Source organism: Eretmochelys imbricata, chromosome 4, assembly GCF_965152235.1.
Source record: "Eretmochelys imbricata isolate rEreImb1 chromosome 4, rEreImb1.hap1, whole genome shotgun sequence".
NCBI lineage: Eukaryota > Metazoa > Chordata > Testudines > Cheloniidae > Eretmochelys > Eretmochelys imbricata.
The window spans coordinates 74,698,823-74,724,415 of record NC_135575.1 but is presented as its reverse complement, the minus strand read 5'-3'; the positions used below and the strand labels follow the sequence as shown (position 1 = coordinate 74,724,415).

General features: G+C 39.0%; 1 protein-coding gene across 1 annotated transcript in view; it reads right to left on the bottom strand.

The window, feature by feature from the left end:
- The window catches only part of GALNTL6 (polypeptide N-acetylgalactosaminyltransferase like 6), a 906,144-nt gene that overhangs the window by 409,925 nt on the left and 470,626 nt on the right, over nucleotides 1-25,593 (bottom strand). Inside the window, exon 4 of the mRNA XM_077814511.1 lies at nucleotides 9,208-9,374. Within this exon, the coding sequence (XP_077670637.1) occupies nucleotides 9,208-9,374 (167 nt within the window). The remainder of the gene's footprint in view (nucleotides 1-9,207; nucleotides 9,375-25,593) is intronic.

Here is a 25,593-nt window from a genome sequence, read left to right as displayed (position 1 = left end):
TGAAGAGAGCTTTGTTATAAATACCCTAGGTTTTCTAGCTTTTGGACTATTTCTGATTTATTCATATTTCAGCAATGATGACAGCTGAAGACGGTAACCATGAGTTAATTGTTCAAGCCCATTTTTGGGTTGTTGGATGTTTCAGTGTACTGTCATCATCATTTTCTTTGGAGTGTAAAGCAAACAGCTGATGCTGGAGAGAGAAACTAATGTAGAAATTAATGTTCACCCAGGTTTAGCAATTTTCTCTGCTGTTTATGAAATCCAAGTCTAAATATTTCACATGGAGAATTGGGGGATAATTTCCTCTATAGCTAATCTTATTTTAACTCCATAACACCCATACAAGAGCATTTCAGGATCCGTAACTGAATAATTTTAAAAAAGAAATAGAAAAAAGTAGGGTGAATATAATTTACAACATGAGAAAAGAGTTAAATATACTCTCACAGTATCTTTAGGGAGATATTTCATAACTACAAATTTGGTTTACATTACAAAATAGTCATACAGACTTTGTTCAGAATCCTCACTTAAGTCTTTAGCAGATATCTCAAAAGTCAGAATGAGATCATGTGCAACTAATGTGTGTGCACGCATTTTTGGAAGCAGACATAAAGAAGCCCCAGTTGGCAGCATGTTAACAACACCTTGTTCACATTCTCCTTAAAATCCTTATGTTCACACTGGGGAGAAATGCAGCCTGAAGTCACCAGCAGAAATGTACCCTTCACACATTTCAGAAGGTTGGGCAATGGACTACTCTAGAGACTCTCAGATCCAAAGATCATGGAAACAAAGCCTCCATAATTGTGATTCTACAAATTCTTGAAGTAAAATTACCTGTCATTTGCAACATCTTATGCATGGGACTGTGCAAGGAATAAGAATGGGTCTTTTCATAACACAGCTGAGTTGGGCTTGAGATACCTCATATAAAGGCTAGTTTTGCTTTTTCTTCCCCTTTAAAATTACATCTCCTATTCCAGCCACACTCACAACCAGTTCAAAGCAGCTGGACTATGTGATTTCAATTATTTGAAATTGCTTCTTTCCCCCGTCCCAACATGACAATATTCTTCCCCGTAGGGAATGAAATCCATTTTGAGATTGGCTGCAGATGTTCTCAAGATGACCATCAGTCTCATGAGTGCAACTACTGTTGCTGGGAAAACTCTCCTGTTCCCCACAGGTACACTAAGTCATTCTGCCAAGCCGTAATGCCTTGGTAATGAAACTGATATGGGTGGGTTCACTTACTTGCTGAAGGCAAAAAGCTGTAAGCTTCATTTCAGGAAAAAAAACAACAATAGAAGGATATAATATTAAATAATCAAAATGGGGATGAGGGAGGGAAAGAGTAATGGAAAACTGAATGTTCTGTCAACTGGGAATCTTGGAATGGAAATCAAAAGCATTTTGTTCCTACTGCTGCTTACATGTCCTTTTATGATGCACTTATGCAATGCAGCATTAGCAGAAATAACCTACGTTATTTAAACTACAGATGGACCTAATAGCAAAATTAGATTTGTAATCTAATTGAAATCAGAATATCCCCAGACTTGGGGGCTTGGCCCAAGAGATAACTCATAATCCCAAACTTCGGGGTGATCTGAACCCCATGTCCTGGGTTGGGCTATCAAACCTCTAGGAATTAGTTCACAGCATTTCCTGTTATTTTCCTCTTTTATTCTCTTCCCACGAATTTGTGTCAGGAAGACTGCATCCTTTTGGCTTAAAAGAACTGTGTATGACCTTCTTCTAGAGTCAGTCAATATTTTCCCTTGAATGGCTCTAGAGGTCTCTGCTGCAAAAGTGAAATCAAGTGCTTCCATCCGCACGGATAGAGTGCCTCATTCCTGTAAGGTAGCATCTCCTGCCATTCTAAAGCGCCAAACATGGATCTTGCAAGTAGTAATATGTTACTACTAGATCACTAGGCTAAACAGCTTGAAGGCCCACCTGCCACTAAGGAATTAATATAAGAAAGTATTTTTCAACACATCGTACAAAACATGGAGTAATATTACATTGTTTCAGATTATATAAAATTGTACTTTAAAATTTTGCAATCCTTTGCAGGACCGGGGCAGGGACTGTTATTCAGTGTACATCTGTGTAGTTATATGCCTAGTATAATGGGGCCCATACCAGACTAAAACCTCAAGATGCTTTCCCATACAAAGAAGACAAACACATGGCTAGAACACAATAGAAATTTGCATTCAAATACTGTCTTACACATCAAATCCAAATGATTTGGCTCCGGTAGCTGGAGTAAGTAGCAGCATCGTGTTTATTGAGAGATTTGTCAATTTGATTGGGGAGCAAAGGCTTTAGGACACAGCTTGCTGGCGGCTAGTCCATTCAATCCTACAGAGCCTGAGGATCTAAAGTTGGCATTCCTATTATGACAAGCTCTCCATCTATGTAGTTTCACTGGTATCCTCCCTTCCCAAATAGCATGCCTCCTATCGGAGGCAGATTATTATTAGTAAGGTCCCTCTATGGCCTATTAGTAGCAACTACAGAGGCAACAGAGATGAACTAAAACTGTTCCAAGTTGCATTAACTACTGCCTAGATTTTTGGGCAGAAACACAATAGGTCTGCAGGGAACAGACCCACTAAGTGGAATGTCCCCTCCACTGCTCACCTCTTTCCTGCGCTGCATGCTGCATACCTTAGAGCCATTTGCTTTCTTTGACAAAGGTTTCCAGAGGCTTAAGGAGCAAATTAAATGCCATAGAGGCAGCACCCCCCACTTATACATGGGCATGGTGAGAAATAGCACTAGCCTTTTTTAAAGCAATAGATTCAGAGTCATCTTCTGTTGAAATCAATATGAAATTCCCCCCCACTCCGCCCATGTATTTCAGGATCTGGCCCAATGTTTATACTGGTTGCAAACTATTGTTCCAATTGACATTACAGTGGTCTCCATAGCACTGTCTCAACTTGCTAGAGTCATGGAGAAGAAATAAGTGCCATGTGTGAAAAGGAGTTATTGCTTAAATGTCAGCTCTAGCTATAGCTCACTATATACAGCATGTCCCTCACTGAGAGGGAAACAGCCATTTCAATCATTTCAGAAATTAAATGAAATAAAGGGCCAAAAGATTAAGAAGAAGTGCCAGCTTTTATCCAGGAATTCATATTAATCCTTCCTTTGCTGCCTTTGGCTAGCAGTTCATTTGGAGTGAGTTACAAGATGCTGTCAGGATTTTGGCCTCTCTGCTGGGCAAATATGGCTTTATTAAAGCACTGACCAAAGAAACTCCAAAAACAAACCCCTCCAAATTATTTTTGGGAAACAACGATACAAAAGAGGTGGGATAAAAGAAAGGGACCAGTCCTGTGAATCTGTTACTTTTAATATGCCTCAGGTATTCCACATATTGCTTTGTTCACCCTTACTTATTGACTGACCCTTTCCTTTTTTAAAAGAGAAATTATGTATTTTGACATAGGAGAACAGCTACTGTGAATAAAGAAAAGGAGTACTAGTGGTATATTAGAGACTAACCAATTTATTTTAGCATAGGCTTTCGTGAGCTACAGCTTATGCTAAAATAAATTGGTTAGTCTCTAAAGTGCCACTAGTACTCCTTTTCTTTTTGCGAATACAGACGAACACGGCTGCTACTCTGAAACCTATTGTGAATAGCGAACATTCACAATATCAGAAACCTCCTTCTACTGCAAAGTTTTCCTGTGGCAAGATAGATAAACATGCAACACAGAATCATAGAATATCAGGGTTGGAAGGGACCTCAGGAGGACATCTAGTCCAACCCCCTGCTCAAAGCAGGACCAATCCCCAACTAAATCATCCCAGCCAGGGCTTTGTCAAGCCTGACCTTAAAAACCTCTAAGGAAGGTGATTCCACCACCTCCCTAGGTAACGCATTCCAGTGTTTCACCACCCTCCTAGTGAAAAAGTTTTTCCTAACATCCAACCTAAACCTCCCCCACTGCAACTTGAGACCATTACTCCTCATTCTGTCATCTGCTACCACTGAGAACAGTCTAGATTTATCCGCTTTGGAACCCCCTTTCAGGTAGTTGAAAGCAGCTATCAAATCCCCCCTCATTCTTCTCTTCCGCAGACTAAACAATCCGAGTTCCCTCAGCCTCTCCTCATAAGTCATGCGTTCCAGCCCCCTAATCATTTTTGTTGCCCTCCGCTGGACGTTTTCCAGTTTTTCCACATCCTTCTTGTAGTGTGGGACACATAGCCTTAATTCAATCGCTAAAAGTTATGCCTGCCCAACATCTGAAGCCATGCATCTATAAACTGGTGTCACAAGTGACATCCTACTCAAAAAGCTTTTGCAAGTAAAATAAATGGGATTTAATCTGCCATAAAACAGACTGAATTTATTATTCTTGAGAAAGACATACAGTTCTGACGCTGAACTACAACTGCTTTGCTTTTAAAACAGGCAGCCCGCAACCTTGCCAAATCACTATTTGCAATCTTGCATGAAGCAATAAAGTCAGATATGTGCTACATGGCCAAACTGGCTGCTGCTGGATATTATTATCTGAACATTGATGGTGCTCTTGATTCTCTACAGACACTGAGGAAGATATAGTCCCTGTCCAAGGAAAGTTAGAATCTAAACAAAATAGCCAACAACTAAATAAACCAGGCAAGAAACCCCTGGAAAATTGGGCATGGAGCTACATGAATGAATAATGTGTGAAGTATTCCCCAAGGGGAATACAGTGAGAGCCAGTGAGATGCTAAACTACACCTTCTATAACGTACCAGTTTTCATCACTTGGTGGGCAACCTGCGGCCCTGTCAGGATAATCCACTGGCAGGCTCCGAGACAGTTTGTTTACATTGACCGTCCGCAGACATAGCCGCCCGCAGCTCCCAATGGCTGCAATTTGCCATTCACAGCCAATGGAAGTTGCGGGAAGTAGTGCAGGCCGCAGGGATGTGCTGGCCACCACTTCCCGCAACTCTCATTGGCTGGGAACGGCAAACCGCGGCCACTGGGAGCTGCGGGCGGCCATGCCTACGGGTGCTCAATGTAAACAAAATTTCTCATGGCCTGCCAGCGGATTACCCTGACGGGCCGCGTGCGTCCTGTGGGCTGAAGGTTGCCCACCACTGATCTAGACTATTTTTCAACTCCTGGATGTATAACTTGAAGAGGCTTGCTTGCACTATATACAAAAAGAGGGCTTGCATGGATCAGGTACTGGAATATTCTTCACCCGAAGATTTTCAAAGATGTTTCACATTTCTTCTGAACAAAATTAGAATTAGATCTCTTTTGCATTCTTTTACATATGTAAGATTTAACCTGTTTTCTAGCTTTCAGTAGACAGCAACTTTATATGGCAAAAATACAGTAAAACAATTTGGAAGAAAATATTGTGCATCACCAAATGATTTTACAGCTGATAAAGGTCTTAATTAGAAGAGGGCTTTACAGAAAAATGATCATATATATATTTTAGAAGTATAAGTCGTACAATGACACAGAGCTGGAACACAGTTAAACAGAAATCAGTGCAGTTTTCTAACTGAGAGAACAGACTTCAGCTCATTAGGAGAAGAGAAGCAAACCCCTGATTCTAGAGGTCTGCTGTAATATAGTACTATTAGCTCCCAAGTTAGTGCCTTTTCAGACAAATCATGCCATGGAAATAAAACACTTGTCTCTTATAGAGCTTGTTAAATGACAGTATATTCTTTTTTATGTTTTGTATTTGTATTTTGAATTTCTCTCCCCCCCTCCGCCCCGATCACCCCTTTACTTACGTTCTTTTAAGACCCAGGCTCATTTCTCTTTGACCTTGACAACACACTATGTTTTACATTCTTGTTATGATCATATAAAACACTATGGCTCACTTAAAGTTTCACATCCCTTTTTTTACCGCATTGTTGTTAAGACAACCAGAGAAAAGAACTATTTCTACTAAATACATCAATACATTTTTCTTTGATTTCTTCAGATGTAATAGGAAATATATGAAAAAAAGGCTTTTTAAGATACTGTGACTTCTGAGATATACCAAAATGTAGATTTCTGCCTCCGGATTGTGAGAGCTTCTTTCATTCACACAGTCATCAAATACTGAATTTTTTCATAAATAAATATTGCATGGCAATATTTTATAATGTTTGTTTAGCTTCCTTTTTTATACCAGCTCCCTAGTTTCGGTTATATCAAAATTTAAAAGGTATAGTCATTCTTCCAGTTTTATATCATCTAAATGTCATAATTTATTGCTAATGTTATGCATGAACAATCCAAAGGTTTTGGTATTGATAGCTAAAGCTGAAGGAATAAATGTGAATAAAATCAAGGCACACAAATAACTTTTCATAAATAGTCTAGCCAAATGCTCAGTGGTATGCTATGCACTAAAACATTTTTGCTGTCTGTCATTTAAGACTCTTTATATGCACTTCAGTGTTAGCATTAGGTAAGAATATAAAATAAGAAAAGAACTGACATTCCTTCATCTATTTTTACAGTCCTGTGAAGTTAAGTGTTCTCCACTTTTCTAAATAATTGTATTTCCAACTAGTTTGTCTGTCGCTTAGTAATCTCTCCTCAACAGTGTTTTGAAGAAGAGTTGATTAATAAAGGGACCTGTGAGGGAATGCTAGACATCTACCATCAGTTTTAAAATAATTTGGAAGGGATAAGTACAGTTTAAATGAACCTACTCCCATCCTGAACCACATAAAAACTTTAATGGCAGAGTGCACTAATTCACGCTTTTCAGTTGAATACCATGGCACAAATGTAACATTATTTAAACAAAATAACTGGGTCCAGAACAAGAGGAACTAGAGTAAATCAGGCACCCACAATATGGCACTTATTAGGAAAAAGGACAATGACACTAATGGATACACATTCATCACTAGCACATGTGAAAACATCTCCAGCACAGAGGTGATAGAGTACAACAATTTGCTCTCTATTCCCATGGATTTCAATAACACATGCATCCAAGAGATTAATTAGCCCTAGACTGTTTTAGATATGCCTTCTTTGCTTCCTCTCCTAGTCTTCCAAAAAGTTCCCGTACAGGATGAAGAACGGATTTTACTAATTACAGATAAAGTATTTCTACTATTATGGAGCTGGAGAGCCCCCACAGCAATTCAAGTTTCCATGAAATGTTTAGATACTATTGAATCAGCATTTTGCACTGGAAGATTTTTTTTTAAACACTATTTTAGTGTTAAGCATCTTTGAGGTAGGAACAGAGGTTTGGCAAGTAATTTCTTTAAACTAGTATTTATTTTTCAGAAGGACACAGTCTTGTACTGTCTCTTTCAGAAGCCTTATCTTTATCCCTGTATTAACAACAAATGTCTTGTTGGGTTAAGACTTTCTCAAAGCTGCATGCCGTTTTGAACTTTGTGACTCCCATAGAGTTTAGCTAAAACTTTGCACAATGTTTTGAAAATGTACTCTAAAAGTTGAAATGTGGTGACACTTATTCACACAAAATATTTTCACCCTGGTAAAGAGAGGTCTTGCTTACAGGAGAGGGCCCTCACTAGAAACAAACCAACACACTGAAAACTGCTAAAAGAGAGACAAGATTCTTTGATTAATTGTAACTGACTCTCTCTCGTAACCAGGAGGTAGATTTAAACCTGGTAGACCAACAACATTTAATATTATAAAAGCTACTTTTATAGTCAGTAAAACCTTCATAAAACACCACTAATATACAATCATATTCCCAACACATATATGGTCATGAGTGATTATGAGAGAACAAGGTCTCAGCAACAATGTTCTCTTGTAGTAAAATTATTCTTTTTAACTTCTAGTATGTTTTCAGACAACCAGTAAGACTTCTCCTTACAGATGTCTCTACAAATTGTTTACTACTGGAAAATCACTTGCCTGTCGAAAAATTGCAATGCTACCTTATGATTCTTGTCCCAGAAAACTCTGGTCATAGTATAGAATCTATCAAGCAGGGAGCAGCCAGCATTACACTTGCTTACTTCATGATTACAGTTAAACTACATTATATGTAGAAGGACAGTACATCAAAATCTATATGGCAATAGAGATGACAGTGATGAGAAGCCAAGACAGATGCATGTGTCACCATTCCCTCCACCCCCAAATATTATTGTGAAATAAAAATCTTGCTGAGAAATGCTCTGTCACAGCAATGGTCCTCAAACATTTTTCTCAGACACCTAAAGGCTTCCTGCCATTATAGTTGTAGGTCAGAAATTTGCTCTGATAAATTCCATACTGAGACAAAAGCTAATTATCTAGAAAACTACCCAAGAATGCAGTTTCCCCTTTATACCACATATCAATCCATTTGGAGATGAGCAACATCTTTGGTGGATTGCAGTTCAGAGAAAGGTTCACCTAAATCAAGTACCCACTGATAGTTTTAATATTCAAAGTTGTTTACAAGATTTAGGATCAGAAAAATAACGTACACTTGAAAAGAAATAATTATTTGATTTTTTTATCAAAATCTCAAACTGCCATTGTTGGATTTTACCAAGAAGAGAAGGGACTTCATGATACTGAATTCAAGAACTAATGATGGAGGATGACGAACACTTTCAGCAACTCAGAGGCTAAGGCTTCAAAACAAAAAAACAAAACAAAAAAGGAGATTTTTTAGTTTTACTGTATCCAGACTTCTAGAAATTTCAACTAACTCATGTTCTGAAGCAATTATCCCTTTCTAGTCAAAAGACTAATATTTGGAAAAAATTATATTGTCATTCTTCGGTATGGCTATTTTGTACAGTTAAATGGAGCTGCCTCATGCAATAAACATAAGTTAAGAAATCTGTCAAGTCACATCCAAAAGGTGAAAGTTAATTGGTTTTTACTGGAGAGAATAAAGCCTAGAGAAAAAAAGATGTTTACAACATTACAATTTGCAGCATTTCAGAAAGATACACCAATTTGAACATTTTATTAGTGGGAAGGCATGAGAGAACTTTTATCTTTTTCTTCTTCTTAATCTAATATATATTTCACCCTTCATCCATAGTAACACACAAGCTATCCATGAAAACCTAACTAAACAAACAGTGCTCAATGCATGAGCAAACTATAACAACTAAACTGATCTTTTCTGGGTAGAACTGGTCAAACAGATTTTGTTTCTTTATATTTTCCTCTCCTTTAATTTCTACATAGTCACAATCTTACCCACTGGACCTTACCTCTGTCACTGAAGTCATCCACAAGAATGATTTCAGCTATAAGGATGTCTGGAGTCCGGTTGATAATGCTGTATATGGTTCGCAAGAGTGAAGTCCATCCTTCGTTATGAAATGGGATAATTATGCTAGTATTTGGCAGCTTTTCCAAGTATACCTTGTGCTTACAGCTGAGAAGGGGAAAAAAAAGGAGGTGTATAAGAACACAGAAGAGTAGCCTGGACTCCGTATATACAACTCAACTGTTTGCTCTCTTCAGCCATCACATTTTCTGGTGTGAAATGACTCAGTATATCCAAACAGTGTATTTAACTCTTCAATCAATCACATCACTAACTAAATTATGTATTTAATTAAGTAGCATTAACTACCTAAACAGTACCTGCCACGAAACTAATATTCAATAACTACTGGGTCCTTTTTTATTCAAGTACTCAATAGCAAGGATTTTACAAATATAACACTTTAAATTAGAAAAAATTGAAGGTACAATAGTGTAATGCTGATGTAAACTCAGAACTAGATTATCTGGCTTCAGTGGGAATTTTTCCTGAGTAACTATTGGAGGATGTGCATTCTAAATACTATTTCTCTTTATAAAGATATATTTACTCAAAATATTTTTGGAATATCATATGAAAAGCAGAATTTGAATGATCCCTTTATTATTCAAAGGGAAGAATTGTAAAATTAGTTCTTTACTCAAAAAGGCAAAACTGATAGACAATGAAAAGTTATTTTACTAGACGGTATATATTCAAACAAAGACTTACGCAAGTACAACTCCAGCTCTACATCTAAATATTCAATACAATGGATGCCACTGTGCTATAAAAAATATGTCTCTGGATATCAACACTAATCTTTTGCAGCTAACTTCAAGACAAAGGTATTTCAGAACTGTTAATCAACAACTGCATTTATATAATGCCATCCAGTAAAAGACATACTTAAAAGCTCATCATTTTGCAACAATGTCTCAAAGCTCCTTAATTCTGAGGTAAACTTTCAGACCAAATAACGTCTGGCATGGATAGCTACACTGCATTTAGTGGGCTATAGAGCCTTTTATCTCAAGGTCAGTATTTCAAAATCAGCTCCAGTCAACAGTGATGCAAAGTCATTATGATCCCATATCTTTTTAGTAACCCATGGGAAAGAGTTGGTGACCTCAGCCCAGTCCCTAATGGATGTTCAGATCATAGTTGGCATGCCTTCTTATCCAGTGCAGCAAAGAAGCCAAAGATTGTGTAAGTATGGTACCTGATTCATCCCCTCACACAGAATTCTTGGGTCAATACCCTCTGGTCCCAGTGATTATTACCGTTTAATTTATCAATTTGTTCCCAAAACATCCTCTATTGATACTTCAATCTGGGGCAGTTCCTCAGATTTGTCACCTAAAAAGAATGGCTCAGATATGAGAATCTCCCTCACATTCTTCGTACTGAAGAGAGAGGCGGAGAAGCTAAATATATTCTTTGCAACAGCCTTATTTTCCTTGAGTGCTCTGTGAGCCCCTCAAGTAGCCCCACAGATTGTTTGGCAGGCTTCCTGCGTCTGATGTAGTTCAAAAAAAAATTGCTGTTGGTTTTTGCTTCCATTAGTTGCTCTTCAAATTCTTTGTGGCCTGCCTAATTACATGTTTATACTTGACTTACCAGAGTTTATGTGCCTTTCTATTTTCCTGAGTAGGATTTGACTTCCAATTTTTGAAAGATGTCTTTTGGTCTCTAATGGCCTCTTTTACTCTGCTGGTTAGCTATGGTGGCATTGTTTTGGTACTCTTCCTTTTTTTAAAAAAAAATGGGATACACATTTAGTTTGAGCTTCTATTGTGGTATTTTTTTAAAGTTGCCATGCAGCTTGCAAGCATGTCATTCTTGTGACTGTTGTTCCTTTTAATTTCTGTTTAACCTTATCCTTACATCAGTAGTAACTGCAGAAGAGAGTCTATTAGTGTTCTTTGAACAATATAATGAAACTTGGTTTGGTCTTATATTTTCCAGGAAACATTAATTAAAAACCTAACAGTCTTGGGAACAGATGCGAGGCACAACTTTCAATATCACATTCTCCTCACAAGTATCCGTGACATTGAGAAGCACTCTTAACTGTTAGCAAGGTACAGCCAGCTCTTAATTTCTTCATTGCCATATAAACTGAGACAAGTACTCCTTTTTCTGCACAACCCCCACTTCACTGGAGGAGAAAGAAATTGGAATGGAGCAGCAGTAAATGCTATAGCTACAGACACTACGGTGAAGAATACAAATAATAAATAAAAATATCCGTGCCATGGTTGTGGCATTGGGAGGCTTAATCCTCAGAACAAATGGTGTGATAAATGAAGAGGGGGTAGCTCCCTTTTATGGACACCCAGCCAGCCAGTTAGCTGTAAAATCCCTCTTCGTGTCTGTTCTCTGCTTGCTTTACCTGTAAAGGGCTAGAACTTTTTTAAATTTGGAAAGAAGCATTCCCTTGTGTCTGTTGTGTCTCTCCAGAAAAGAGGGGAACAGAGGACAGCAGGAATGCTGTACAAAGCTTTAAGCCAGGAATGATCGTCAGATCATACCTAGAATTACTTATTTGAAATCTCCCAAATATGTAAGTAAATTAGGAATGTTTAGATAGATGTGATCAGGTTTATTTCTTTATTTTGGCATGTGAATCTCCTCTGGGCTAACCCCAGATGCTTTTGTTTGCTTGTAACCTTTAAGCTAAACCCCCAAGAAAGCTATTTTGAGTGCTTAATTTTTGGAATTGCTCTTTCAAAATCTAGCAAAAATCTAAGTTCCAGATGTATTTTTGTTTCCTTTTTGTGTTTAATAAAATTTACCTTTAAGAACAGGATTGGATTTTTGGTGTCCTAAGAGGTTTGTGAATGTTTGATTAGCTGGTAGTAACAGCTAATTTCCTTTGTTTTCTTTCTCAGCTCTTCCCTGGAAGGGGGCGGGGGTAAAAGGGCTTGAGGGTACCTCACAGGGAGGAATTCCCAAGTGCTCCTTCCTGGGTCCAAGGGGTTTTTTTGCATTTGGGTGGTGGCAGCGTTTACCAAGCCAAGGTCAGAGAAAAGTTATAACCTTGGGAGTTTAATACAAGCCTGAAGTGGCAAGTATTAGTTTTAAAAATCCTTGTGGGCTCCCAGCTTCTGTACTCGAAGTGCCAGAGTGGGGATTCAGCCTTGACGGGTGGCCTATCACTGGCATTAGTTTTTGTTCATGAAAACAAGAGGTTATGTTAACTGATCATGATATAAGGAAAATATACTTAAAGCTTTACATTCAGAGAGTTCTTAGAAAAATGTGTGCTGTCTTCTAATCTGAAAGAGAAAATCTGAAGTTTCATATGTTTAGTGTTCATCATTAAAAGTTTCCAGCCCCTAACAGTCTGCTTTTCTTCATGTCTATGTAATCTAGTTATTTTTAAAAGACTAAATTACCTGTAATTCTACTTATCTGAAGATATCAGGGCATATCAGCTGGTAAGAATTATCATAGTTCCATGTGCTTCTTTGGACCTATGAAAATTTACATCCTGATGCAGGAGGCTTACTCCTGTGTCTCATGCCTCCAGCATAAATCATTTCGGAAGCTTTCCTACCTCTGAAGATTTTTGATCCTCAGACATCTGTAGATTGCTTCAGGGGTCTGCCCTGTTGATCATGTTTCAGCTTCAGGATGAAAGAACCTCCTAATCTTTAATTACAAATAAAAATACAAGGCCAGGGTTTAGTTGAAATGGATACAAGAGCATCTAATCATTCCTGAACAAGGACTAGATGCAGGACAAATGAGTACTCCTTTGATGACTCCCTACATATCACTTCATCATTCAAGCCCCACACTCTGCAGAGAGAAGGGTGAGTGAATGAGTGAGAATCCTAGAAGCTGTTGTCCAGAGGGAAGCAGAGTTACATATATAGACCAGGCTCTCTCACTGTATGGGTCTGACCAGTATTTTGGTGGGACTTGGAACTTTCACCTAGTTATAAGTGGTATTATACTTAAGGTTGCCCAATACTTCCCATTTTAAGACCTGGCTTACAACTGCTTACAATTTTGCTAATCTTTAACAGTTTGAGTTGAAATTTTCCAGGCTAAGTGTCTGCCTCCAACTGATATTACTCTGGGGGGTATTCTGTGCCAAAAAATTAAAAATGCTATGCCAAATAATTAAAAATTCTGCAAACAATATTTTAAAATTCTGCAAAATTCTGCAAATGTTATTTGTCAAAATAACACTACATAATCATGCCAGCTTCAATTATTTTGGTAATTTATTTCAAAATACCTGCCAGCAAGTATGTCTGTAACAATACAGACACACACATAAATTTCCCCAGAGTACAGTGTTAAAGAAACCCCTATGAGAACCCAGTTCCTGTTTCTCTGCTGCCTCGCCCCCCCAGAGCCCAGCTAGGAAGTCACCCCCCGCAAAGCCCACCTTCAAGAGCCCCCCAGCTCACCCTGTCTCCTCCTCAGAGCCCAATTGTGGGGGCTCCGCCAGCCCAGGTACCCGCACATCCCTCCAAGCCCAGCCGCAGGCCCCCCAGCCCAGATACCTGCACCCCGTCTCCCCCCAGTCCTAGCTGAGGGGCTCCCTCTTTCCCAGACACCTGTCCCCCTCCACCCCCAGAGCCCAGGGGTCCAGAGGGAGAAACAGCCTGATGCTCGGTCCCAGGCTTGCATGGAGTTCCCTGCGTTCTGCCTTCTCCTTCCCTCAGGGCATACTGGGAACTCCAGCTGCCAGGAACCATCTAGCTCCCTCTCCTTCCCTCCCTCCCTCCGTGTCTTCGATGTGCAAGCTGGGCTCTTCAGGGTCCAGCAGACCTTAGTGACGGCTAGCAGCACTGCAGCTCAGTTCTGTGGGGGGAAAGGAAATTCTGAGTGCACATTAATTTCTGCAAAATTCCGCATTGCGCAGTGGTGCAGAATTCCCCCAGGAGTATGATATATCTATATCTATATATAAAGTTGCATCTAAAGTGATTCAACTATTTCCGAGAATTGGATAAGGGAAAATATTCAACTATTTGGAAATTTTCTGACAGAAATTTTTTCCATTGGAAAATGCCAGTTAATCCAAAATTAAATGTTATGCGAAAACCATGTAAATTTCAATTAAATGTCATTTGGAAAAAACAGGACATTTCAATTTTCCATTTTGCAATGACTTTTTATTCAATTTTTAATTTTATAGATATAAAATCAGTCAGAATGGGAACATTTTGATTTTATTGAAACAAAATATCAAAATGTTTCACTCAACCTGAAACCATTTTTGGGGGAGGGAAAGGAATTTTGTTTTGTGAGAAATTTTCAATTTTTTTGGTTTTGTTCTGTTTTGGAGTAGAAAAAAATGAAATCATGGAATTTCTCACAAAAATCCAGTTCCTGGCCAGCTATATTTAAGTTTTACCCAGGTTAAAAAAATATTACAACTTCTTTGTTGGGAAGCTCTAATGCCTCCATACATTGGAGCAGGGCCTTGACATTTGTCAGAGGGGTTTTCTTTCTATCTGGGATGTGCCTTTTGCCATCTCTGTGAAAATTCACCCAAATTTGGCCAAGTTATGAGTTTCTGAAAAAAAAAATCACAGTTCATATATGCTCAATACAGACTTTTTAGAGTTTGGCAGCTACAGTCTCTGAAGATTCTAACTGCCCCAAGATGGACTTTCCCTGAAACGGCAGCATCTGGCAACTAGGATCCACAGTCTCACAGTAAGATATACCAGGGACACTGCCTGTCTTGTGCTCTCAACCTCCCATTACTTCCAGCAAGGCAGCAGAGTTGAGAAACCGGATGCAGACTGATTTGAACGCAGAGTGGTGAGGGAAAAAAGAGGAAGAATAGGAGGAGGGTTGCAATGAGTCAGAGGTTGGAAGTGTGCAGAAGTGGGGATGGGGGTTGAAGGTGCTTACAGGGAGAGGGGACAGGAGCCAGCTCAGGGAAGGGTGGCTAGGAGAAAATGAGGATGGGGACAGGAGGAATCAGGGTATGGAGGGTAGCAGAGGGGAGTGGGATAGGAGCCAGGGAATGGAGGTGGGATAGGAAGACAGGGAGAGGAGTCCAGTGGCTGGATAATAGCAGCAGAGGAGTGGGGCAGGAGAGTGGATAGGAAGAGAGAAGGGAATGGGGACAGGCAAGAGGTACAGGGTCAGAAGGATATATAACCAGTAAAACATAGAGGATACACACACAATGTCTTTGTGTACTAATATACTAAGTATCTTAGTATTTCATTCCTTGCACCCATATACAAATATTGCCTCTAGCGCACAGGAAGGCGGGGCCTGAGCTCATTTTATTTAATAAAAATGGGGACTGAAAGTACATTTGGGAAGTACTGCTGCCCAGACTGTCTCTTTAGAGGAGTCTCACTCATGGATGGTAAATATAGTAACTCAAGGGATGTATAAAAGAGATAAAGAAGAACACTGCCGTAAGCACTGTAAGTAAGATCAGTGTTAAACTACAAAGAAATGGGAGAATATGAGCTCTGCTTCTGTGGAAACATGTTTTCTAAGACTGAGGAACCAAAACAAGGTTCCTCCCTATGATCTGAATGCAAGCAGAAGAGATTTACTAAGTATGAGTGAGGACATGCAGCTGCTTTTGCCTAAAATCCAGATTTAAAATTTCGTAAGTTAGACAGTAGAAAATATTCTGCCTCAGATAATATAAGCCTTGACATGACCTGACTGTCAGCCAGCCAGGTCATAGCAGTGAAAAATGCAGTTAGACAGCGCTTTAGGTATGGCTTTAACGAGAGCATTTCCCCAAGGAATTAGCATCAAAGAGACAAAAATTGAATGGATGTTCTCAGGCCTTTATATCCTGCTCCAAGTAGAATCTCAAGGAGCTTTAAAGCTTGGAGTGTGGCAAGGGGTCTCCCTGGGATGGGCATGGAAAGAACATGGAGCTTTATTTTACAAAAGAACCTCAGACAAGACTGAAGCACCATCTTATCCATGCAAAGGTTATGTCAACCTGTAATTAATCTATGCAAAGGTTTTGTCAGTCTGTAATTAAGTGCCTCCTAAACCCATAAGAGCTTTTGTAAGTTTAGTGTCTTTCTCTTCTGAAATATGTGCTTTATTTTGATCCAAGTTCCCTTTTGACTTAGTGCAAATATAAGAAGAGCCATACTGGGTCAGACCAAAGGTCCATCTACCCTAATATCCTGTCTTCCAATAGTGGCTAATGCCAGGTGTCCCAGAGGGAATGCACAGAACAGGTAATCATTAAGTGATCCATCCCCTCTCGCCCATTCCCAGCTTCTGGCAAACAGAGGCTAGTGACACCATCCCTGCCCATCTTGGCTAATAGTCATTGATGGACCTATCCTCCATGAATTCATCTAGTTCTTTTTTGAACCCTGTTATGCTCGTGGCCTTCAGAACATCCCCTGGCAAAGAGTTCCACAACTGCAAAGATTGACTGTACGTTGTATGAAGAAATGCTTCCTTCTGTTTGTTTTAAACCTGCTGCCTCTTAATTTCATTTGGTGACACCTAGTTCTTGTGTTATGAGAAAGAGTAAACAATACTTCCTTATTTACTTTTTCCACACCAGTCATGATTTCATAGACCTCAATCATATCCCCACCTTAATCATCTCTTTTCCAAGCTGAGCAGTCCCATTCTTATTAATTCTCCTCATATGGAAGCTGTTCTAGACCCCTGATCATTTTTTTTTTTTTGCCATTTTCTGTACCTTTTCCAATTCCAGTATCTCTCTTAAGAAGGGTTGACTACATCTGCACAAAGTATTCAAGATGTGGGCATACCATGGATTTATATAGAGGCTTGTGGTTGCGGGAGAGGCCGCGATGTTTGACGTTGTGAACGTCATTCTATTTATGATGGAAAAGCTGAGCCACCAATCATTTCTGTTTTTCTTAAAAAACAACAACTAAGTGTGAGGCCGATCATGATTGTAGAAAAATATTTTATCTTCTACAACTTACTTTAAGACTATGTTGGGTATTTGTTCTTTCTCAATGAAGATTAAATAGTGTGAGGAACACTCAAACAGAAATTTAGGAAGATTACATCTGAGCGGCACTCATCTTTTCCATTTGTTTTAGTTGTCTGAGCAGAAGGCAAAGAACTAATTTTCTCTGTTTCTGGATGACATCCTCAGCAACTTCGATAAAATATTCTGCATTATTGTTTGCTCACCCAAGATGGAAATCCATATCAGTAAGTAAAAATACATGACATTACTGATTACAAGTCACAATAAAAATCAATAAAATTTAGGTTAGGACTCAGAACTTCTAGGCATGAGAATTTCAAATCGGTTTGTTTTCTTACATCATCTCTTGACATAAAAGTGTCAATGCTTATTTTATTGAGAGGACTACTATGAATATCAAATATTACTTTAGGTTATAACATTGATTTACAAACATTTTCAGTTCAGTTTGTGTTTTGATTTAAATGTCATTCAGTAGAATCTATTTAGAAGTCAATAGTTGCTGACTTACCACACAGCTGATATAGTTATCTTGTATTCTAAATAGAGTGGAAACTGTTGCTGTTATAACTATTATTATGTGGTAACTGCTTTAAATGGCCACTAGTGAATAATCAAGGTTTTTCAAGTTGTTTTAGCAATAAAATTGATCTGAACTACTTTTTGCTTCACTCATGTGTTCCTAAGACATGGTAACAAAGCTGCCAATTTAACAGCAATCAGTTTGTATTAATGACCCCTAAATATTACTTTAATCCTCCTGTAGAAAACTTTTTAACTTAGATACAAACCATTTAATAAACACATTTGAGAAAATCGTTACTTAAAGATTCCAAGGCATGGAGAAAATATTTCTTATCTTCCAGGGGGAAAAAAACCACAACAGATTGCACAGATTTTTAAAATGCAAAAGATCTTTATTCCAGAATGTAAGCATCAAATATGGACTTTTTTTTAAAACAATGCATCAACATTTATGTAGTACAGCATGAGGACTGAATGTAGGTGAATTTTCATTTGTGCTGATCTATAAAAGCATCTTATAAACTGATTTTCTGTTCTAGTAGCAGAAAGTATTTCAATTTGCAAACAAAGGAAAGTGAACATGGAACACTCATTGGACTAGGCTCCAAGTTTTGTTCATTGTGCGCATACAGTTAAATTTCCTGGATAAGCATAATTGCATTACTCGTTGCATTTCTAAAAGCAAGCTTTTAGTTTAGCAATTATCTAAGACTCTTATAGCTAAAAATTGTGTTGTTCTTCACAACTAACCATTTCAAAAAGGAAAAGAGCACGCTCAGCACAGGGTAACTTTTAACTAAGCAGAATAATAATAGTATTGAGAGTGACCATATGGTGGACTGTTTACCAGGCCCATATATGCCAGCATAGGACTTAATCCAGTTCCTACTGAAATCATGCAAATAGTCCTATTGACTTTAAAGGGAGCTTAATCAGGGCTACATAGAGGTGGCTTAGGTTGGGTTGGATGAGGGGCAAGAATACGCAGAATTGATGGCCAACACAGCCTGTATAGAGATTGCATAGTGGTAGCTACTGTTATGCCAGTTTATGGAAATATAATAGCAACATGGAAGGATTAAGTTTACTGTGCTGCATTCCTCCCAGTTTGTGAGGAAAATTCCTTCCTGCTCATAGTGTCCTCTATGAAACACCATTGCTTGGAATGTGAGGGGGGAATTTCACCCTAAACGTTTCTACTCTTTTTCTCTCAAATATTCCATTCTCATGTTCTCCCCCCCGCCCCCGAATCTTTCCTTTTGATAAGTATTTGCACAGGCTTTAGCAGGAGATGTCTTGTCACATATGAACCAACACCAAAGAGCACAACACTAAGGCTATGGCTATACTGAGACAGGGAGTGTAATTTACAGTTCACATAGATGTACCCATGCTAGCTTTAATCTAGCTAGCTCATTAAAAATAGCAGTGAGCTCACAGTTGCAGAGTCTTCTGAATCACCTGTAAAGCCCACATGGATCCCAGCTATGAACTCATGTATCTAATCCACATTGAAATCCATGCTATTGCAATCTTAGTGCTATTTTTAGAGAGCTGTCTAGCTTAAAGCTAGCACAGGAACATCTAAATGAGCTGAGAACTACAGCCCTGGTTGCAGTATAAATGTAGGAACCTTTTAAATATTTTTTCTTCTTCTGAGTTGGGTTGGTCAGGTTTCCCCAATCCTCCACAATGGGTAAAAGTTAGGAGTGCTTATACCTTAACTTTCACCCTCTTTCATATAAGCACACCAGATAGACTATGAACTATTGGCTGAACCGTACAGTCCTTATTCAAGGTCAAATGCTGGAGCACCATGTAGGTTATATTGCGGTTGGTCAACCAAAAGAGTGTCCACTGTATTCATAGGCCTGATGCTCTGGGTAGGGCAAGGCCTCTAACAGCTGGTAGGTTGACACAGGATAGGAGGAGGAGAACTTCTAAGAACCTCTGCTTAGAGTCCATTACATACCCTTAACTCTCTTCCTTAAAACCTTTCACTATCGCTACCACTCCACCCATTGTAGGGAATTCCCACTAGCTTAGAAAGGGCACAATCATTTTGTACCTCTGTGTTCTTTAACCATGCTCAGAGCAGGTCTTGATGAAATAATAATAAGAATGCTGTCAGATATCAGCACTCCCACTCTTGTTACTGCTAGTGGAATGACACCAGTTGTAGCAATGGTGGGAAAAGCGTCTTATGAGACAATAGCTGGAAAGGATGATGGGGAAAGAAAGGAGGACAGCATTTGGCGTTCAGTCTTGAAAACTGAAATGACTGTGAGGTTTTTCTGATTTCAGTGTAGTTATAGCTGTGTGGGTCCCAGGACATTAGAGATACAAGGTAGGTGAGGTAATATCTTTTATTGGACGAACTTCTGTTCTTGAAAGAGAAACTTTCAAGCTACACAGAGCTCATCATGCCTGGGAAAAGTACTCACAGGTAAATCCAAAGTGGAACAGATTTCCATAAGTAATTCACACATTTTGTAAGAAACCATTCAAGGTGAAGTGGTCAATTAACACCACTACAGTCACAAGACAAAGAAGCCCCTGAAATCCATCCACCAGACAGCAATCAAACAAGCAGACAAAGGGGGTGCCATCATAATTCTCCTCCACCAGGACAACTATGTTAACAAGGCAAATCAACAGCTTTCTACTATAAAGAACTCAAACACAACCCCACACCACAAGTCACCCAGGAATTTAAGGACACAATAAAATCCTTTCCCAAACAACCCCAAGAAAAACTCTACAACCTCATTCCTCACACACCCATCCCAGGTATCTTATACATACTTCCAAGGATTCACAGACAAGGGAACTCAGGCATCCCCATCATATCTGGCCATGGCACTCTTACTGAAGGAGTATCAGGGCTCATAGAAACCATCCTCAAATCACTCAGCACACAAAAAGTCCAGCTTATTTCAGAACACAACCGATTTCCTCCAGAAACTCTGCAACATTAACAACCTCCCTCAGAACACTATCATTCCGACCATGGACGTCACCTCCCTCTGCAACAACATCCCTCACAATGACGGGTTAGCTGTCTGTAACAAATATCTGCAAGACAATGAACAATACTCAGATATCCACCCTAAACACATTGCCAACCTCATCCATTTCATCTTCATCCATAACAATTTTATATTCAACAAACACTTTGTCCAAACCATGGTAACAGCCAAGGCTCCCCAGGATGGCTCCCCAAAATTCCAACCTCTTCACCTTGAGGAAGACTTTCTGGATAAGGGCAGAAACTCAGTGATATACCTGGGAGATATCAATGATATTTTCATCCTCTGGACAGACTACGTAAACTCCTTCACAGATTTCCATCACAATGTCAACAACTGTCACCCTTCCAAACAACTCTCTAGAATACTCCTGCATCAGCATCAACTTCATGGACACCATGATCAGCTACAACAATTGAACCCTGCAGACAACTATACGCAAGAAACGAATGGATCACCACACTTACCTACCAGGAAGGTCACTTACCAGTAACCATACAAAACACACCAAGAAATCTGTTATCTACAGCTAGGCATTCAGATTCACTGAATATGCTCCCAGGAGAAAGTTTGAGATATACAATTTAACACACTTAAAACTGCCTTCACCAGACAAGGACATTCCAGAGAAGTAGATTGCATCATGGAATGACCCTCCCAAATACCTGTTTCAATACAGAAACCCTGCCTTCCAACTACATGCCCCTACTTGTCACCTATTGCCCCACACTGGAACCCATACAAGGCACCAACAAACAATTACAATCTGTATTTGAAGGGAATCACATCCTGAAAGAAATCTTTCCTAACCCCCCCTCTTCAAACAACACCCAACCTTGCCAAACTCATCATCGGAAGCAAGCTCCACAGAACAAGGTATACCAACTCAAAGTGGCACCTGATCCTGCCAGAACAATAGATGCAAAACCTACAGACATATCTCCCGCACTACAATGATCAATGCCCACCCCACAACACACCTTTCAAAATTCATGGGTCTTACACATGCTTATCACAACATGTGGCGTACCTCATTCAGTGCACTAAATGACCCAATAACAACTATATTTGGTGAAGCCAGTCACTACACACTTGAATGAACTCACGCAGAAAAATGATAAAAGACAAAAACACCCTATAATTCATAGGTGAACACTTTGACAAAGTGATCACTCCATAACTGATCTCTCAGTCCTCATCTTCAAAAGAAACCCTCACAACGCAAAAGAGAAGTCTGGGAGGTTAAATTCCTAACTTTGTTAGACTTTAAAAATCATTGTCTAAAACAGACACTGGATTTGTGGCTTATTACAATAATCTGGAATCTGCTAACCCTGTTTTTTGTCCTATGGCTGCAGAGGTGTTAACTGGCCACTTCACCTTACATGGTCTCTTACAGTATGTGTTAACTACTTATGCTAAACAATCCGTCCCATGTTGTATTTTGCTGTGATACTCTGAGCACCTTTCCCAGATGCCGAAGAAGAGCTCTGTGTAGCTCGAAAGCGTGTCTCTTTCAAGAACAGAAGTTCATCCAATAAGAGATATTACCTCACCCATCTCGTCTCTCTAGTTCCATCCGAGTAAGAATTGCAGGGTATGGCCGAAAAGTCTGGAACCCCTGACAAATTTAAATGGGAGTAAATCTGTCAGTGCCCTGTTGCTCTTGACCTTCTGCATTTTAGAAGAGATGTCTAATAAAAGGTGGACTGCAATGATACTGTTCAACACTATGTAACACCATGAATTTTGGAATTTCTAAATATTACAGATGACAATTTCTTAACTCAAGAAGTGTTGCATTCAACGGGGGACTTCTATATTATACTTCACCTTGACAGATAAAAGGGGACCGATCACAGAACTAAACATTTATGGTAGCTTAGGTGCAAGTACTCATGAATTGATCACATTTTTTATGTGCAAACAGAAGGAAGTCCAAATGAGTACCACATATACTTGGTGTTTTAAAATGGCCAGTTTCACAAAACTGAACACAACAGAGTCAAATCAGCTCTGAGGAAGAAAGTAATCAGGAAAAACTGTGCATGATGATTGGGAATTGTTTAAGAATATTTTTTACTTAATCCTCAAAAGTCATAATACCACAACTAAGGAAGAAGGTTATATGGTTAATATACCAACATGGTTCATATGGGAAGTCAAAGCAGATATCTATATAAAACAAATGGAAGAAAGGGAAGTCAATAGTAATGAATTGCAGTCAGAAGCTGGGAATTGTAGAAAATTGATAAGGAAAAGAGACAGAGAAATCTATATTCAGAAGAGTTAAGAACAATAAGGAGTTTTTAAAGTATATTAGGAACAAAAAGAATTGGTCCATTACTAGATGGATATGGTAAACTTGTCAATAATAATGCAGCAAAGGCAGAAGTGTTCGATTTTTTTCTATAGTTGGGAAAAAAAAACCAGATATCACATGATGACATTTTCCATGGCAGAGGTGCTTAATGACTTCTTTGTTTCAGTTTTTCAACAAGAAGATTGGTGGCAAGTGGACATCTAACATAGTGAATGAATGGCAGTGAAAATGAGGTACGATCAGAGTCTAAAATAGGGAAAGAACAAGTCAAAAATTACTTAGACAAGGTAGATGTCTTCAAATCCCCAGGGCCTGATGAAATGCATCCTAGAATACTCAAGGAGCTGACTGAGGAGATATCTGAGCCATTAGCGATTATCTTTGAAAAATCAAGGAAGACAGGAGACATTCCAGAAGATTGGAAAAGGGCAAATACAGTGTTCATTTATAAAAAGGGAAATAAGGACAACCTGGGGAATTACACACCAGTTAGCTTAACTTCTGTACCCAGAAAGATAATAAAGCAAATAATTAAGCAATCAGTTTGCAAACGCTTAGAAGATAATAAGGTGATAAACAACAGTCAGCATGGATTTGTCAAGAACAAATCATGTCAAACCAACCTGATAGCTTTCTTTGACAGGGTAATAAGCCTTGTGGATAGGGGGAAAGCAGTAGATGTAGTATATCTTGACTTTAGTAAGGTTTTTGATACTGTCTCGCATGACCGTCTCATAAACAAACTAGGGAAATACAACCTAGATGGAGCTCCTATAAGGTGGGTGCATAACTGGTGGGAAAATCGTTCCCAGAGAGTGGTTATCAGTAGTTCACATTCATGCTGGAAGGGCATAATGAGTGTGATCCCACAGGGTCCAGTTGTGTTCAATATCTTCATCAATGATTTAGATAATGGCACAGAGAGTACACTTATAAAGTTTGCGGACAATACCAAGTTGGGAGGGGTTGCAAGTGCTTTGGAAGATAGGATTAACCTTCAAAATGATCTTGACAAACTGGAGAAATGGTCTGAAGTAAATAGGGTGAAATTCAATAAGGACAAATGCAAAGTACTCCAATTAGGAAGGAACAATCAGTTGCACACATACATAGGACAGTTTAGATTGGACATTAGGAAAAACTTCCTAACTGTCAGAGTGGTTCAGCACTGGAATAAATTGCCTAGGGAGGTTGTGGAATCTCCATCACTGGGGATTTTTAAGAGCACGTTGGACAAACACCTGTCAGGGGTGGTCTAGATAATACTTAGTCCTGCCTTGAGTGCAGGGGACTGGACTAGATGACCTCTCAAGGTCCATTCCAGTTCTATGATGCCACTAGTATCTCAGAGGGATGTTAAAAAGTAGTTTCCTAGGTTAGATATTTTAAAATCAGAAGGTCCAGATAACTTGCATCTCAGAATTTTAAAAGAGCTGGCTGATGATCTCATTGAAACATTAATGCTGATTTTCAATAAGTCTTGGAACCCTCCCTGGAGAAGTTCCAGAAGACTGCAAAAGAACTAATGTTGTGTCAATATATAAAAAGGATAAACCGGATGACCTGCGTAATTATAGGTCATCAGCTGACATCGACTCTGGGCAAGATAGCGAAGCAGCTGATATGGGACTCGATTAATGAAGAATTAAAGGAAGATTATATAATTAATGTTAATAACATAGATTTATGGAAAGTAGATCCTGCCAAACTAACCTGAATTTTTTATGATATTACACGTTTGGCTGATTAAGTGTATTACATCAACACTGTTACCTTTGATTTCTGTAAGGCATTTGATTTGTTACCTCATGACATTTTGATTAAAAAACTAGAATATAAATATTCACATGGCACACATTAAATGGATTAAAAAGCTGGATAAGTCTCAATTTATAACTAAATGGGGGATCATAATTGATTGGGTGTTGTTTCTTGGGGGCAGTCTCAGAGGGATCAGTTTGTGACCCTATGCTATTTAACTTTATCATCAGTAACGTGGTAGAAGACAAAAAATAATAACTGATACAGTTTGCAGATGACTCAGACATTGGGGGGAACAGTAAATAATGAAAGATTGCTAAAAGATCTGAGCAATCTTGACTGTTTGGTAAGCTGGACAAGCAAACAATATGCATTTTTAATATAGCCAAATATAAGCATAACATCTAGGAAAAAGGACTGTCAGCAATACATACAGAATGGAGGACTCTATCCTGGAAGCAGTGACTCTGAAAGAGATTTTTGGGTCATGGTGGATAATCAGCTGAACATGAGCTCCAAGTGTGATACTGTGGCCAAAAGGGCTAATGAGATCTTTGGATGCACAAACAGAGGGTTAGGAGTAGGAATAGAGAAGTTCTTTTACCTCCAAATTTGGCATTGTTGCAACCGCTACTGGACTTCTACACAACTGCATCTAGTTACGATATCCACAATTCAAGAAAGATGTTGATAAATTGGGGAGGAGAAGAGACAAGAATGATAAAAGGATTAGAAAATATGCCACACAGGGTATGTCTATACTGC